The 17,352-nt window shown below is 46.4% G+C and overlaps 3 protein-coding genes across 7 annotated transcripts in view; 1 reads left to right on the forward strand and 2 right to left on the reverse strand.

The window, feature by feature from the left end:
• PRMT7 (protein arginine methyltransferase 7) overlaps window positions 1–352 on the reverse strand; it is a 49,694-nt gene extending 49,342 nt beyond the window's left edge. The window contains exon 1 of one of the 3 annotated variants that reach the window (XM_079908564.1): window positions 150–352. In XM_079908564.1, coding sequence (XP_079764690.1) covers window positions 150–281 — 132 coding nt within the window. In that variant the 5' untranslated portion in view covers window positions 282–352. Of the gene's footprint in view, window positions 1–2 lie in introns of all 3 variants that reach the window. The other 2 variants (XM_079908565.1, XM_079908566.1) reach the window with 2 other exon arrangements.
• On the forward strand, window positions 207–9,583 carry SLC7A6OS (solute carrier family 7 member 6 opposite strand). The gene is made up of 5 exons (XM_079908571.1): window positions 207–496; window positions 634–909; window positions 4,744–4,947; window positions 6,169–6,289; window positions 7,034–9,583. The coding sequence occupies exons 1-5, from the start codon at window positions 302–304 to the stop codon at window positions 7,162–7,164; spliced, it is 927 nt and encodes a 308-aa protein (XP_079764697.1). The 5' UTR covers window positions 207–301; the 3' UTR covers window positions 7,165–9,583.
• A 186-nt stretch (window positions 9,584–9,769) lies between these two features.
• Window positions 9,770–17,352, reverse strand: part of SLC7A6 (solute carrier family 7 member 6) — a 34,006-nt gene continuing 26,423 nt past the window's right edge. For 2 of the 3 annotated variants that reach the window (XM_079908569.1, XM_079908570.1), the window contains exons 8-11: window positions 15,636–15,732; window positions 11,983–12,132; window positions 11,681–11,864; window positions 9,770–11,233 (exon numbers count right to left, since the gene is read on the reverse strand). In XM_079908569.1, the coding sequence (XP_079764695.1) occupies window positions 11,139–11,233; window positions 11,681–11,864; window positions 11,983–12,132; window positions 15,636–15,732 (526 nt within the window). In that variant the 3' untranslated portion in view covers window positions 9,770–11,138. The remainder of the gene's footprint in view (window positions 11,234–11,680; window positions 11,865–11,982; window positions 12,133–15,635; window positions 15,733–17,352) is intronic. The other variant, XR_013825387.1, reaches the window with a different exon arrangement.

Below are 17,352 nucleotides of genomic sequence, written 5' to 3' on the forward strand. Positions count from 1 at the left end.
ACCCCAGTGTCCGAGTACGACCATGCCACATTCCTCCGCCGAAGCCTTGTGCTGAGCACAGGATGCTGGCTGCACCCGACCCGTCAACCGCGACCCCACCTTCCCAACCAGCCCGGCGCCTCACCGGCCGTGAGAACCTCTCCACTCACTTCCGCCGCCACCGCCATCTTGCCGCGGCAGGCGTTCAAAGGCGGGACTTCCCTAGGCCCGCTGAGCGGGCCGTGGGTGGGGCCCGGAAGCAGAACTGGAAAGCTCTTCCGTCGCACCCCGCTCATTCCCATAGTGCTCCACGATAGCTGCTATGGAGGCCGGCATGACAGCGGTCCTCCGCGTGAAGCGGAAACGCAGTGCGGAACCCGCTGAGGCACTTGTCCTTGCCTGTAAACGCCTCTGCTCCAGCGCAGTTGAGTCGGGAGCCCAAAAGACGCCTCCGGAGGATCTGGAGAGAGCAGCAGAAAATAATGTCTTCCAGTTGGTGGCCACCGTGCGCTCCCAGGTATAGGGCCGGGAGGGAGCCAGTGTGAAAGGGATCTTAGGGCGCAGCTGGGGCGCATCATTTTCCCTAACCCTTTCACGAACCCCTGCTTATGCCGCCCCACACCCCCGCTTTTTCCCCCTCCCCACTCCCCGCAGGAGGAGCCAGTACAGCCGCTTGTGCGAGCCGCCCTGCGCCCGTCCCAGGGCAGCCAGCAGCGTATCCGCCGTCATCTCCGTGCGTCGGCTCGGGAGATCCGGCAGAACGGCCGCTACAGGGTAGTCTCTAGCCGCCGATCCTCGGGAATTCCTTCGGGCGGCTTGGGGTCCGAGGACGCGCCGGGAAGCCCAGAAGCCGCCGAGGACGCAGGCTTCCAGCTGTTGGACCTGGTCCACGAGGAAGGAGACCCAGAGGCCGCCGCGATCTCCTGCAAAGTGAGTACACGCCGGGAGTTGAGCTCTGGGCTTCTCGGGACAGAGAGTACGCAAAGTTAGCACACAGTTAAGGAGGGTACACATGGCTTCACTTTAGAGATGGATGATCCATCCAGCTTGATGGACATGTTTTACAGGTTAGATTATCCATTCAACAAGTATTTACTCAGCGCCCACTATGTGCCAGGCATGGTTCTTAGGTTCTGTGGATAACAGCAGTGAGGACCTAACATTCAGGTAGAGGAGAGAAACATCAAACAAATTCAATGTTAGATGGTGAAATGGGCTATTGGGGGCGGGGGGAGCGTGCTCCCATTTCAGTGTCATTTTCACTGAGAAAATGACTTTTGAGTAAAGACTTGAATGGCAGGGCACTGCGGATATCTTGGGCAGAGGGATTCCACACTGAGGAGCTCTAAGTGCAAAGACCCTGAAGCTGAATTTGTCTGGTGTTTGCAAGGTCATTGTGCATGGAGCCCAGGGGGATGGGAGAAGATAGTAAGGAATTTGGGGAGAGGATACCGGCTAAACCCTTTCAACTAGGTAGTTGCAAGGATACACTGCCTTTCACCCAGAGATGGGGAATCACTGGAGGATTCTGACCAAGGTAAAGAATCCTAAAGCAGATGGGAAAACTCATCAAAGGGAGGTTAAAGGACCAGGCCTGGGTAGCATACCAAGCTTGAGGCAGATTTTGGATTAGAATGCAAGTCTTCTCACATTTAATTCAGTGTTAACTTTTTTTTTTTTTAAGTTTATCTTTGGCTGTGTTGGGTCTTCGTTGCTGTGCATGGGCTTTCTCTAGTTGAGGCGAGTGGGGTCTATTCTTCGTTGCGGTGTGCGGGCTTCTCGTTGCAGTGGCTTCTCTTGTTGCAGAGCACGGGCTCTAGGCGCGCAGGCTTCAGTAGTTGTGGCTCGCGGGGTCTAGAGCTCAGGCTCAGTAGTTGTGGTGCACGGGCTTAATTGTTCCGCGGCATGTGGGATCTTCCTGGACCAGGGATTGAACCCCTCTCCCCTGCATTGGCAGGTGGATTCTCAGCCACTGTGCCACCAGGGAAGCCCCCAGTGTTACTTTCTACTAATTACATTTTCTAAGTTAGTTTTGTACCTCACTTCCAAAAAGCAAAGTCACGGGCTTCCCTGGTGGCGAAGTGGTTGAGAGTCCGCCTGCTGATGCAGGGGACACGGGTTTGTGCCCCGGTCCGGGAAGATCCCACATGTCGCGGAGCGGCTGGGCCCGTGAGCCATGGCCACTGAGCCTGTGCGTCCGGAGCCTGTGCTCCGCAACGGGAGAGGCCACAACAGTGAGAGGCCCGCGTACCGCAAAAAAAAAAAAAAAAACCAGAAAGCAAAGTCAACTACATGCAGTAAGACCAAAGAAATAGAAAATTCTCAATCTAAGGTATGCCCCCTCTTGATAAACATTTTTCAGATCTCCTTTTAAGTTTCTGAAGTTTAAAAAATGAAATCTTGGGCTTCCCTGGTGGCACAGTGGTTAAGAATCCGCCTGCCAGTGCTCAATGCTGGTTCAAACCCTGGTCCGGGAAGATCCCAAATGCCGCGGAGCAACTAAGCCTGTGCGCCACAACGACTGAGCCCGTGTGCTGCAACTACTGAAGCTTGCGCACCTAGAGCCTGTGCTCTGCAACAAGAGAAGCCACCACAATGAGAAGCCCGCACACCCCAACAAAGAGTAGCCCCCACTCGCCGCAACTAGAGAAAGCCTGCACGCAGCAACGAAGACCCAACACAGCCAAAAATAAAAAATAAATTTATTTTTTTAAAATGAAATTTTTATTCAAAATATATCAAGCAAAAGATATTTAATCACATTCCTAGTATACGTGGATAACAATTTGGGCATGATGTCCATAGCCACCTCTTTTACCAAAACTAATTCCACACTGCATCATGAGTTACACATTTTTAAAAGCAAACCAATGTTCAGTGGAATCAAGTCAATTAAATAGCTCATTAAATCATATAAGAAAACCTAGTAGATAAGTTAGGAAGGATATAAACACAGATTTTCCCAACAATGCAATACAAACTGTAAACACATCAAAAATGTTTGTGCAGAATAATTATTAAAGAACATAAATTTAAACTGAAAGCAAACTTGAGGTTTTATGCCTACTAGACTATCAGGAAAAGGGTTGCCGGTAGCTCTGCTGGCAAGGCTGTGATTAAAATTGTACGACTGTTGTGCTTAAAATTGATGCAAGCCTTTGGGAAAACAACAGGGCTTTACAGTAATATCAGGCATCCTAAAAATAGATTGGAGCCTAGTATTTTAAAACTATTTTTATTGTTTGGATTCTAAAGCCGTCCAAAAATCTAAAGAGATTTTTTTTTGTTTTTGGCTGCGTTGGGTCTTCGTTGCTGCACGCGGGCTTTCTCTAGTTGCAGCGAGCGGTGGCTACTCTTCCTTGTGGTGCACAGGCTTCTCATTGCGGTGCCTTCTCTTATTGTGGAGCTCTAGGCGTGCGGGCTTCAGTAGTTGTGGCTCGCAGGCTCTAGAATGCAGGCTCAGTAGTTGTGGCGCACGGGCTTAGTTGCTCCGCGGCATGTGGGATCTTCCCAGACCAGGGCTCGAACCCATGTCCCTTACGTTGGCAGGCGGATTCTTAACCGCTGCGCCACCAGGGAAGTCCCTGTATTGCTAGTTTTTGTAAATATTTTAACGGCTGCATAATTTGTTGAACTGAAGGCTGGGGGCTTGTGAGTTGGAACCAGAAGTTTTCTTGTGAGCAGCTTTGAGGTTGGTCAAGAGTCTGCACAAAAACTGACATCTCTAGTTCCTTTTGACTTTGGAGCAAGAAAGAATTCCCTGTAGCCTGTAAATGATGAGAACATTGGTCTCCCTTTATCTGCCCTGGCCATGGGACACCCCCCTCTTCCCCCTGTATAGTGTCTGGTTTGAGCTGCAGAGCTTCTGGTGATGAACCTGTCGAGAGTGACTGGCAGTATGTCCCTATGGTTTCCAAAGTGACCTGTGCTACCCTAGACAACACAGCCTCTTGCCACTGGAGCACATCTTACCTGGGCAAGTTCTATTCTGGGACAATCCATCTCAAACTATCAGAAAAAGGATTATAGGGCTTCCCTGGTGGCGCAGTGGTTGAGAGTCCGCCTGCCAATGCAGGGGACTCGGGTTCGTGCCCCGGTCCAGGAGGGTCCCACATGCCGCGGAGCGGCTGGGCCCGTGAGCCATGGCCGCTGAGCCTGTGCGTCCAGAGCCTGTGTTCCGCAACAGGAGAGGCCACAACAGTGAGAGGCCCGCATACCGCAAAAAAAAAAAAAAAATACAGAAAAAGGATTATAGGGGAGGCCACTCCTCATTTGTGATTAAAAGCAGGATGTCAGGGTGAGCAAGCCAAGTGGTGGGTGATGGCTGGTGGTAGTCACCAGGGTCCAGGAATCGCCCTTAGGCCCCTATAGGAGGCCGCACAAAATGCAGACCCATTTGGGGGTCAACCATAGCCGTGCTGCTGTCGGCCTGTGGATCTCCAAGGGGAGAACATCATACCAAAGGAGCTCAGAGAAGACCTGTAGAAGCAGAGCCTGGGGGCAAGACTAGCCAGCTCTGCTGGCTCTCCCCTTCCTCAGGCGTCTTCCCATGTGCTCTTATGTCAGCCAAGCACAAAAGAGCAGGAAGCTTCTATCTTAAAAAAAGTACTAAACTGAGAAGAGACTAGTAGGCCATGGGGATAAGAATCTTGAATTCAACATAGAGAACTGCAGGGAGGCTTCCTTCACCGAGGTCTTAGGTTCCTCCTCTTGGGACATCCATGTTTTAAGTTATGCATGTATCATCTGCTGTTCTCTTTACAGACATCTGACCCAGATGTGATCCTCTGCAATTCTGTAGAGTTGATCCGTGAGCGGTTGACTTTATCTGAAGATGGACCAAGAGTTGGGTACCAGGAGGAACAGAAGGACAACTATGTGTATGACATTTACTATTTGGACATGGCCACTCCAGGATGGATTGAGAACATCCTCTCTGTGCAGCCCTATAGCCAAGAGTGGGAGTTGGTAAGGGGGCCCATGAGGCAGGGGGCATGAGGCAGCCTCAGTTCATTTTCTAGTCACATGCTTTGCCTCCCTAGGTTCTACTCCTGATTGCCATTGTTCTTAGTTCTTCTTATCCTTGCTTAAAAGGAAAAATTTATGCTAAATGCCTTTTAGAAACCTGGGTTTAGTGCAGGAATTTTGGGAAAGACAGTCTACATTGATAATTTTTGCTCTTAATGAGTCTCTTACAAGGTTTGCAACATAGTCTTGTTTATGCAGTTGGCCCTGTGTAATTTGCAGGTTCCGTGGGCTCTGCATCCCCAAATTCAACCAACCACAGATCAAAAATATTCCGGTGGGGGAAATTCCAGAAAGTTACAAAAGGCAAAATTTGAATTTGCTGCACATTGGCAACTATTTACATAGTATTTGCATTGTATTAGGTATTACAGGTAATCTAGAGATGATTTAAAGTATGTGAGAGGAGTAAAGCAACTATACTCCAATAAAAATTAATTTAAAAAATAAGTAAGTAAAAATCTAAAAGAATAAAGTATATGAGAGAATGTGCATAGGCTATATGGAAATACTTAGCCATTTTGTGTAAGAGACCTATGGAAACAAAAGCTTTTTTTTTTTTAATTGTATCTTAAAGGGTGAAAAACGTTGGATTAAGAAAGCTAACATCCTGACGTTATTAAATTCTAAAATTATTAATGAGAAAAGTTAAGGTCTACCTCTCATCCTCTTATTATGAGAGAAGCACCCTATCCCACACCTGCACTATAACTAGTCTCACACCTTGGTACCCACCTTGGACTACTGCATAGCCCCCCTCCTTTCTGCATTTCACACTTGGGTTTTGGCTCTAACCTTTGGCATCACCTGTAATCCATATAATCCCTCTCCTACCTGGCTGGCCTTCAGCAGTTTGAAGATCACTGCCATCACCTGCTCAGAGCTGTCTCTCCTCCGCACCCTGCTGCGTTCCCTTCTGGTAGAGTTCAGATCATCCAACCGGGAAATGTGGTTCCTGGAGCTGGGCTCTGAGTAGAGTAGGGCTACCGTCTCCCTCTCATAGCCTAAGGTTACTACAGCCTCTAGCAAACTAACACCTATGTTTTCTCTTTTTCACACATCACCCTTAAATGACATCTCTCCAAGTTGGTCTGCTGATAGCTTCCCCCAGAGCATAACTTTAGAGGTTTTGACTTATACTCATGTTTATTTTGAGATGTGCAGGTGAATGATGACCAACAACCAGAGGACATTTATGAAGATGAAGATGATGAGAACAGTGAGAATAATTGGCGCAATGAGTACCCAGAGGAGGAGAACAGTAACGGAGATGAAGATTCCAGAGGTAGGTGGTAGCAGCCCTGGTTGGGGAGGGACTGATGGGATCTGGGACTGAGGTGTGAGCAAGGTTGACAGGTGTATCTTAGCTGGTTTTCCTTCTCTGCCCTTTGAGCTCCACCAGCTTGACCACAAGCTGGTGGAGCTGTAGGACATGCAAGGACCAGTGTTCCCAGGGGGGCTGCTGGAGGTATAATGTCAGTTAGGCCTGGGTTCAGATCCTTAGTTCTTTCATTGCCTAGCAATGGTCCCTTTCCCTCCTACTTTGAATAGAGTGCTGGAGAGGTCTGCCAGTAGGAGTGGGCCCAGGGTTTTCACAAACCAAAGAACTGTTGCATTTACCTGTGCAACAACACAGACATGGTACTTGGGGGAAGAGGAAGGAAGGATGCTTTGGTACCACAGTTCTTTGACTTTCTTGGTGTTTGATGATAGAGGAACAGTTAATCAAGCTATGGGATATTCTATTGGGGAAGTGGCAAGGAACAAAATTATATTTGCAATATGACTACAACTATTATAACAACAACAAAAAAATACTGAGGGGAAAACGACAAAGCACTCCAATGTTAAAGGACTTGGTTTACATGGTAAGAAGTTTATTGCTTTTTTAAAAATTGTTCTATGTTCTCTTTATTGAGCAAGTATTTTATAATAGGAAACAAAACAGACTTTTTTGAGAAGGGAAGGGGCTTTTGTGGTCATTTAGAAAACCATACAATTAGAGCCCATTCCTGTTATCTCATTCTAGTCTCTGATGATTACAACAGCCTCAGTGAAGAAGAAGGAGACAACAGAGGACCACAGATGTGGAGCAAATACCCTTTGGATGTGCAGAAGGAATTTGGCTATGACAGCCCCCATGACCTGGATTCAGACTAATGATCCTGTGATATCCATGAGGTTCTACCACAAGCCCCTGAGGGTTCTGTGACTGCAGTGTCAGCCACACTAGTTAACATCCTCTCGGGTTTCCTAGCTTAACACGTGGAAGGAAAAAGCATATCCAACAGCACCATTCCACCATGGTGAAAACTTGCACTAAGGGAGTCCGTCTTTTCTACTATCTGTAGGGCCCCCCTTCGTCTCAATCAAAACTGACCTTAGAGTCTGGGGGCGGGGGAGATGCTGTGAAAGTGAAGCTTCCTGGCCCAGACATTTTACCTGCATTCCCATTCTCCTCCTACGCCAAAGCCAATTAAGGGGAAGAGAGTCTCCCGTTTTGTCAGCACTAAGACTGGGCTTTCCCAGGCCACCTGCCTCCAGTAAAAGGCTGTTTCTTTTGATAGAGAGAGTCTAGAAGGGCTGCAGTGGGTCCCTTGTAGTGGCACAGACTGGATAGTAATGGCCATTAGGAAAGAAAGTAGAATCTGCCTGAGCCATGAGAGGTTTTAGTTAAAAGCTAAGAACTCCCTGCTTCCTGACTCTGATAATGGCTGTAAAGATTGCTAGTTTCCTCTGGCAGTGGTGCCAAGGAACAGGGTATGTATGAATCTCTTTAATAAAAACTAACTTTGAACAAGAGAGCAAGTAATTCCTTTAAAACGTTTTTAAATGTGACTATCTTATATGCTTTCCCACCATACTCCCTGATCCCTTTACCCCCCACCAAAAAGGGGGAGGGGTTGGTGAGAAGTTTCAGACACTAAGAACTTAAGGCAAGTGAGGAAAAGCAAAGCACATCCTAAACTTGGCTTTCCATTGAGAAATGTTTAACTAGACACAGCACTCACCAAAAACAAACTACAGTCAACAGGACCAATTTTTTTTTACCAAAATTGGTATCTCTTGTAAGCACACTCTCTTTCCCTATTCCTTTCCAAACCACAAATGCCTTAACTCTGACTGAGTTAGCATTTATTCTGCAGTGACGAATACGTTCTATATCTGCACTGTGCAATAGTAGCCATTAGCCACATATGGCTGTTGAGCACTTGAAATGTGATTAGTGCAACTGAATTTTTAAATTTTATTTAACTTAACTAGCTACATGTAGCTAGTAGCTACCATACTGGACTGCACAGGTCTAGGGAAACAGTATACAGAAACTTTGATTCAAGGTGTGCCCTCTTGCCCTGTGGCACAGACTTATTATCACATGGGAAGATAAATTACACAAGGAAATGTCTTCTTCCTGCCAATTCTAAGATTCCATAAGCATCTCTACTTTTCTATCCTACCTGCACCCATTTCACTTTCTATTTTTTGTACATCTTTATCTTCTTATCTACAAGTTGTTAAACCCCCCAAAGTGATTAATTTCCATGTGTGTGTATACTCGGGCCCTACTATTGCAGTTATAAAACCAACAAACAGACTTGGTTTCCCAACCTAACTATCCACTAAGGTGCAATTCAGTGCTGCAATAACAGGCAGCAACTTACAGATCTAATACTAGTCATCTCAGTCTCCTGTAAGCATAGAAACAAAGGATTGAAAACCACTCTGCCATTATAATGTGCTCACTGCTGTTTCTGTACTCATTTACAGTTTGCTAACATTAAAGGGCTGACAGCTTCACACACTGTACCCACTGCAAAAGGGATTAGCACACCAGGAAAAGGATTGAAGGAGATAAACAACAAAGACCTTGCAGAAATTAATTCCACTAGGAAGCTTGAGTGCTGTAAGGAGTCTCTGGCATCCCTCCCTCAGAAGGCTTCCTGGGAGAAGTCTGTATCCAGCACAGAGGGGAAGAATGCGGTCACCATCCAGTAATGAGAGGAGGGTGACGGCTCACTAAGCAAGTACTAGGGCACCTGGAGTGTGAGGGCCTTGCTTCCCCCTGGAGCCACTGGGAGGCAACAAGTTCCCAAGATCAGCTGGTCATTTACTTCAATAGAGAACTAAAGCCTGGGTCAGGGATCCTTCAAAGACAAGTGTAGTCTGCTTGAAGAATTAGCTCCAGAGGATCCCTGGGATAGGTGCCAGATTGGGTCAGACAGGAGTCATGTTTACACAGTCTGGGCAAGTCAGCCTTTGCACAAGACTCCCTGTTGTCAGGCAAATCCCCAACCCATGACAGTAGGAATGTACTCCCATGTTCTCACAGATGCATGCATGCCCTGAACCAAAGGCAGCTGTGAGCATGCTCACCTAAATTGCCTTTATTGAGCAAGTGTGACCAAGGTTAGTCCCTCGTCTGCAACTGGGGCCGGTTTGGTGGAGAAGAATGGTCAGAAAGGTAGATTGCCTCATAGTTCCCGTCTTTATCATTGACCAATTTCAAAACCTAAGGACAAGAAGCCCATGGGGCATACCAAGCCAGCAGGTTCTTCTGGGTCCAGGATGACAGTGTCTAGAAGCATCACAGGACAGTTGTCCAATCCAGTGCAGCCATGTGGCCCATGAAGGAACATCCATTAGGGCAAACCTACCCCTTTGGCCAGACCTGGGTGCTAAAGCACAGCCTGAGCACCAGAATTAGTTGCTTCCGATCATGAATCTGCTGATGGAGGTTGAAGCAGCTTTATTTCCAGAGTCTTCACTGATCTCCACAGAGAAAATAGAAGTCTCCAAAGTACCAAGCTCTTCCTGAGACTGCAGCCCCACCAGACCTCAGGCAAGGGGAGGCAGGCAGGAGATGAGTGCATTATCCCGATGATCCACACCAAGGTGGCTCAGTTGTAAAACAAGCCTGGTGTCAGGGACAGAAGAGGAGGAGGATGCAGCCTGGTGTGAGGTTTTCAGAAAAATGACCACTTCTAGCACCAAGATGGGCTTGCATGGGCCTGCACAGCAGCCCCTCATACCGGCCCTTACAGAGCAAGCTACTTGTCAGTTTGGGTCCAGGAGATGTTCTCTAAACCATTGACAGCTAAAAGAATTCAAGTGATTCACCTGAATCCTAGGACAGTTTCTCCCCTTTTAGAGTTCATACCAGAAACCCAGGGATTTGCTTTTTGTCAACCAGAACAAAGACCTAAGGTCTCAAGTAAAATAAAGGATTATCTTTCAAAATAGCAATATTACCAGACCTCTGACTCATGAATTTGTTCACCCGTCCTTGTGGAACTTGAGCCAGGTGCTTGTAACATGTGACCTATCTGTATACTGAAGTGTAACTGGTACATGAGTAAAAAATCTTTAAAGTTCACCTCTGCAGGTAAGACTCAACAGAAGACTGTGCTAAAACCGAGCAGAACAATCTGTGGTCAGAGTCTGACCCACCACCACCACATAGACACCTCTAAGGTCAGAGGGACTTGCTTTGGGATACTTTGAATTTTTAAACACAATCAGCCTACTGCATCCTGTAGATTAATGAACACCAATGCTTTGCTAGAACTGGTGTCCTGGATTAAATAATATCAATAAATAATAGAATACAACTCTTTCACCAGGGAAGGATTTTGAGCCAGAGGAAGAAAGGTAGCATTTCAGGCCTCTAATGTCAGATGCTTGGACCTGGTCGGAGGAAAACTTCCCATAGAGCAGCCCCTTTGTAGAAACTCCCGGTTCAAACCTCAAATAAATTCGGAAACCACCAGCCACAGCTATTAACCTAGCACTCCCTCTTCCCCCAATGCAGCTCACCAAGTAAGTGTTTGCAAGGGCTGCACCTACTCACCAGGAACAAAACTAAGCAACCATTCCCCTATTCCCCGAGCCCTCTGCCACCACCACCCTCTGAAGTCCCCACCTTCGGGCTGGCCCCAGACCCTGAGACCCATAGCTTACCGATGAGAGTGACCACCTGAGCAGGCCATCAGCCCTGAGCCCCCTTACATAATGTGGGCCAACAGCCCTCCTTGAGTATAAGAGAGTTGGGTCCACACAGTCTTGTCATCTGGACTTCGGTGGCTGTGGCCACAGGTAGCAGCCTTCCAGGCCTCAGGGGATATCACCTCTGGCCTCTACTCAGTTTTCCTCTCAACCTGTCTCTCTTCAGCTACATCTAGCTCAGTCAGGACGCAAAAGCAAAGCTTCTGGGTGACTTTGGTGATAGCAGCTAAATGAAAATAGAGAATAGAATTTAGCAAACTGACATTTAGCCACAGCCCCAGTCTGAACACCACAGGCTGATTGAAAGCATGTGGTTCCCAAAAAAAAAAAAAAAAAAAGCATGTGGTTCCCTTCTCAACTGTTCCCTGGGTACCCTGTACCAAGCTCACCCCCAGCAAGCCTCACTGACCTCCATCCCATGCCCCACCAGAGAGTCTGATGCATGACTCCTTGTCTTGCTATATGGACTGAACTTTCAGGAGGGAGTGTTTTAACCCCAAAATACGAATCTAAAGTTGGAATTAAAGTGATCATGTCAAGACCAAAAGGGGCGGCCAGGCTTCCAGCATATCACTAGTATGTGGAAGCTGTTAGCCACCACACCCACCTGTGCATGCGTCTTTGTATACACACATACACAAGGCCAATGTGTGATAGGCAAAGAGAAGCTCACCAAGGACATTCCGAATAAAGAGTGGTCTCCGGGACTCTGGCAGATAAACACCCAGGAAGTAGATGGGGACCCCAGAGAGGGCAATCCCGATGCCAATGAGGGAATTGATGGTGTCACTGAAGAGGGGCACAACCACCAGAAACAAGGAGCATACGCAGAACACGATGGGAAAAAACAGGCTCAGCTGAAATGAAGGGAGGTGAGATATTAGATAAAGTAGGATGGGGGAACAGGAGAATGGGGTATGGGGAAGAAGTCACCTTGGGGAGATGGCCCACCCCTCCTAGCCTAGAGCCACTGACCTTGAGAGGCCGGGGCCGCTCGGGCTCCTTCCAGCGAAGGTAGAGCTGTCCAGCGACAGACAGGCCCACAAAGAACCAGTAGCTGAAGCTGAAGTAGTTGATGAGCAGGAAGACATCCTCCACAGTGAGGTAGATGAGTGTCATGGTGCACTGGAGGGAGAGAGGTTGGGGAGAAGTGGGCACTGTCACCACCAAGCCACCCAGGAGACTCCACCGTCAAGCAGTCAGCACCAGATCTGCTGACTGCTGACTTAGCTTCACCAGATTACCTCCAGGTCTTTTCAGTGATCCCTTGGCATCAGATAGGTCCATTCTTCACAATGGCCTTCTCTCCTTCTTCTTTTGGGGGCCCTTCCTGCACTCAATGCCTCCCTTCTTTTTGCAAGCACTTCAGTAACAAGCCAGACTCAGTTCCCCTTCTGACGGCAGACAATGAGGCCCTCCTCACTGCAATGCACCAACCTCAACATGAATCACACTGTGCCCTCTGGAGACTGTTATACATGGGTCCCAACTACCTGGCATACAAGTGGAGGAAATGTCTTCAGAACTATCTCACTGTCCTGGAGCCTTAGAAATGCAGATTAGCAAAATGGAACCATCCCCCTGGGAAGAAGTATGACAGGATTTGTCCTCTGGAACAAAAGAGTTCTGGAAGACAGGAGTCAGGGACTAGAGTCCTGGGACAAGGTTAGATTTGCTTTAACAGCCAAAGCAGTCTTGAGGGAAAAAAACGGAGCTGGAGGAATAAGACTCCCTGACTTCAGACTATACTACAAAGCTATAGTAATCAAGACAATATAGTACTGGCACAAAACCAGAAATATAGATCAATGGAACAGGATAGAAAGCCCAGAGATAAACCCACGCACCTATGGTCAACTAATCTATGACAAAGGAGGCAAGGATATACAATGGAGAAAAGACAGTCTCTTCAATAAGTGGTACTGGGAGGGCTTCCCTGGTGGCACAGTGGTTGAGAGTCCGCCTGCCGATGAAGGAGACACGGGTTCGTGCCCCAGTCCGGGAGGATCCCACATGCCGTGGAGCGGCTGGGCCGGTGAGCCATGGCCGCTGAGCCTGCGCGTCCGTAGCCTGTACTCCGCAACGGGAGAGGCCACAACAGTGAGAGGCCCTCGTACCGCAAAAAAAAAAAAAAAAAAAAAGTGGTACTGGGAAAACTGGACAGCTACATGTAAAAGAATGAAATTAGAACACTCCCTAACACCATACACAAAAATAAACTCAAAATAGATTAGAGACCTCAATGTAAGACCAGACACTATAAAACTCTTCGAGGAAAACACAGGAAAAACACTCTTTGACATAAATCACAGCAAGATCTTTTTTGATCCACTTCCTAGAGTAATGTAAATAAAAACAAAAATAAACAAATGGGACCTAATGAAACTTAAAAGCTTTTGCAAAGCAAAGGAAACTACAAACAAGACAAAAAGACAACCCTCAGAATGGGAGAAAATTTGCAAACGAATCAACGGACAAAGGATTAATCTCCAAAATACATAAACAGCTCATGCAGCTCAATATTAAAAAAACAAACAACCCAATCCAAAAATGGGCAGAAGACCTAAATAGACATTTCTCGAAAGAAGACATACAGATGGCCAAGAAGCACATGAAAAGCTGCTCAACATCACTAATTATTAGAGAAATGCAAATCAAAACTACAATGAGGTATCACCTCACACCAGTTAGAATGGGCATCATCAGAAAATCTACAAACAACAAATGCTGGAGAGGGTGTGGAGAAAAGGGAACCCTCTCGCACTGTTGGTGGGAATGTAAATTGATACAGCCACTATGGAGAAGAGTATGGAGGTTCCTTAAAAAACTAAAAATAGAATTGCCATATGATCTAGCAATCCCACTACTGGGCATATACCCAGAGAAAACCATAATTCAAAAAGACACATGCACCCCAATGTTCACTGCAGCACTATTTATGGAAGCAACCTAAATGTCCATCGACAGACAAATGGATAAAGAAGATGTGGTACATAGATACAATGGAATATTACTCAGCCATAAAAAGGAATGAAATTGGGTCATTTGTAGAGACATGGATGGATCTAGAGACTGTCATACAGAGTGAAGTAAGTCAGAAAGAGAAAAACAAATATCATATATTAACACATATATGTGGAACCTAGAAAAATGGTACAGATGAACTGGTTTGCAGGGCAGAAACAGAGACACAGATGTAGAGAACAAACGTATGGACACCAAGGGGGGGAAAGTGGCAGGGGCTGGGGGTGGGTGGGAGGGATGAATTGGGAGATTTGGATTGACATGTATACACTGATGTGGATAAAACTGATGACTAATAAGAATCTGCTGTATAAAAAAAAATAAAATAAAATTTAAAAATAAATAAAATAGATTTGCTTTAACTTCAAGAATATGGAGTTCCCCCTACCTGTCTTTTCACCCAAATTATCAACAAAGGATTTAAAACAAGAAGAGCCCATTCTAGAGAGAGAAAGGAGACCCTATATTAAGAGGAGAAAAGTGGGGTGGAAGGTGATTAATTTACAAGACACAATATCAGATTGCCCTAAATTTATAAATTCAGTGCTATCCCAATCAATATATTGAGAGGATATTTTGTTATTTTGATAAAATGATACAAAAGTTCTTCAAGACAAATAAACAGGTGAGAATTGCGATGAAAATTCCAGGGGGGAGAGGGGAACTGAAGAAGTACCCTCAGCCCCTCTTTAGTTCTCAAATATTCAGTATAAAGCTAAATAAGGAAGCTTGGTGCCGATGCAAGGATGAGGAAAGATGAGTTGAGATGATTGTACATTTAAGGGGCAAATCACGGTACTTGGCACATAAGAAGCACTCTAAAAATTAGCTATTTTTATATGATAAAAATTTGAAAAATGCGGAAAAGTGAATTGTTCAATAAATGATATTTGTACAGTTAGCTAGCCATTTGAGAAAAAAATTAAGTGAATGCCTGCCTACCTCACTCCATTCACCAAAATATAAATTCCAGATGAATCCAAAACATTAAGTAATGAAACCATAAAGGAAAGAACTAAATGACAAGGAAATGAACTATTTTTCAAATCTTGGAGTAAGGCCTTCCTCAGGGTCCCTGTTAGCTTTTACACCTAATAATACCTTAGTGCAAATTAGAAAATGACAGTCCTTCAGGACTCCTTCCATCTGTCAGAATCTGTCAGAATACTTAATAATTTACTAATTTTGTTGAAATAAAACACTTTAATGCTATCTGCTATATATAAATCTATGATGCCTATGATATGAACAGAGGCCCCTAGGTAGCTAGTGTACAAACTTGCCTGGCTTTTCTAAATATGATTTAAAAAAAAAAAAAAAAAAAAAGAGGAGCTAGAAGGAGGAGGAAAAAAGGAAGCCACTGACAAAAATAGATAAATCTTACTAATACACTTTTACATTCTTTTGTAGTATTTGCCTTCCCTAATATAACTATGTTTTACTTTTATATTTTTAAAAAATTGTAAGAAAAAGGAAGAAACACTGAGAGGCTCAGGAAGTATCCCAAGAAGCTAGTACACCTCCCCTCAAACAGTCTTCTCATGAAGTTGGCAGGAGTACCACACAGATAACGTCCAATCCCCACACTCCCCAGCACAGCTTACATTGAACAATAAAGCAGGGATGGGTGTAAAACGCTCAACGTGGATCATGGAGAGAAGGTCCGGGAGGTGGCCCTCACGGGAGCCCACAAAAAACAACCTGGAAGGACAAAAAAATGTGTCAGGAGGATCTCTATACTCAGCCATGCAGCCACACTCCTCACTCAGACAAACCAGGCTCAGCTTCAGAAGAAAGCAGGGGGCAGTCTCTCAGGAACCTCCCATGTTCTCTATGCATGACCAACCCAACCTACCCCCATTTTACCCACAGATGTCTCCACCATTACCCATGAATGCTCAAACCCACTGTTACCCACTGACACCCCCAGCCCCTCAGCTATGCAACCCACCATCACCCAATGGATACCTCACCCTGCCATCACCCACTGGCATCACCCATTGGCACCCCACCCATTGGCACCCCACCAGGGTACCCCACTCTGCCACCCCACACATTTCCTACACAACATAATGGCTTTTTAAAGAAGGGCAGCCAGACTTCTGATGGTCTGCCCTCCATGTACCTTCCCTGAGCTCCTGGTATATGAAAAGTCAGGGAGAGCCTGGGGCTCAAAGAGACAACCCAAGCTTTCTCTCTGCGCATAATGAGCCCTACTGACTGGGAAACAGAGCAGCAGAGAAATGAAACGCCATCCAGGTAGTCAGCAGCATCATGGAGCACACAGCACCAGGCTTGGGGGTGGGCTGGGGAACAAAATGCTTCACAAGAGATGATCACATCTGGACTGGGAAGAAGAGTTGGGGTTTTCCAGAAGGTGAGCGTTGGGTAGAAACACAGCATGGGCAAAGGCAAAAGAGGCTTAGAGGCATAAAAGAGTATAGCCTCTTTGAAGGTGGGTGCTAGAATGTCTGTAGTCCCAGGATGAGGTGTGTGATGAGAGTGCTGGGAAAAACCTGCTTATGAGGTCATGCTGTGGAGTCTGAACACACACCAAGAACCAGCTGTGGCTCTGAAGTAACAGCCTAACCGGATTTGACACAGAGACTCTGGTAATATCACTGAGGCCAACTAAAGCAGGGAGAGGCTAAGGTATGGGGGGATGGCCAGACATCTGTGACAAGGTCCCATAATAGAAGAGGTCTGAATGAGGGTGGACACCCTGGCAGAGGACAAATCTGCTGGTCTTCTGTGTGTGCCCACACGCTTGAGCTGGGAGATGAGGGTGGACTCCAAGGGAAAAAATCAAGAGGCTGAGAGGCTGGGAATTCTCTGGCAGTCCAGTGGTCAGGACTCTGCGCTTTCACTGCTGAGGGCCCAGGTCCGATCCCTGGTTGGGGAACTAAGATCCCACGAGCTGTGTGGTGCATCATCCCCGACAAAAACAAAAAGAGGCCAAGAGGCCAAGAAAGGAGGAATGACGGACCACAACCTCACAGTTGGAGACAAAGCATACGTGGGGCGCATGTGAAGTTTGAGATACTTATGGGCCATCCAGGTGGAGCCACAGGAGTTGATGGTATCATCTGGAAGGATGTCATAGGGCACGATGTTGAAGTTGGCTCACAAGGCTAATATCCGTACTAAAGTAGAGGAGAAATATGCAGAGGGAATGCTGGAGAGGATGTGAAGGTGAGGCAAAGGTGTCTAGTACAAAGCCAAAGACAGCTGCATGGGTAATAAAGAGAAAGTGAAGAAGGTAACACAGGCAGAAATGGTTGTGCATTACCTCGACATTACTGCAGTTCACTTCATGTGCAG

This window comes from Stenella coeruleoalba (assembly GCF_951394435.1).
Source record: "Stenella coeruleoalba genome assembly, chromosome: 20".
NCBI lineage: Eukaryota > Metazoa > Chordata > Mammalia > Artiodactyla > Delphinidae > Stenella > Stenella coeruleoalba.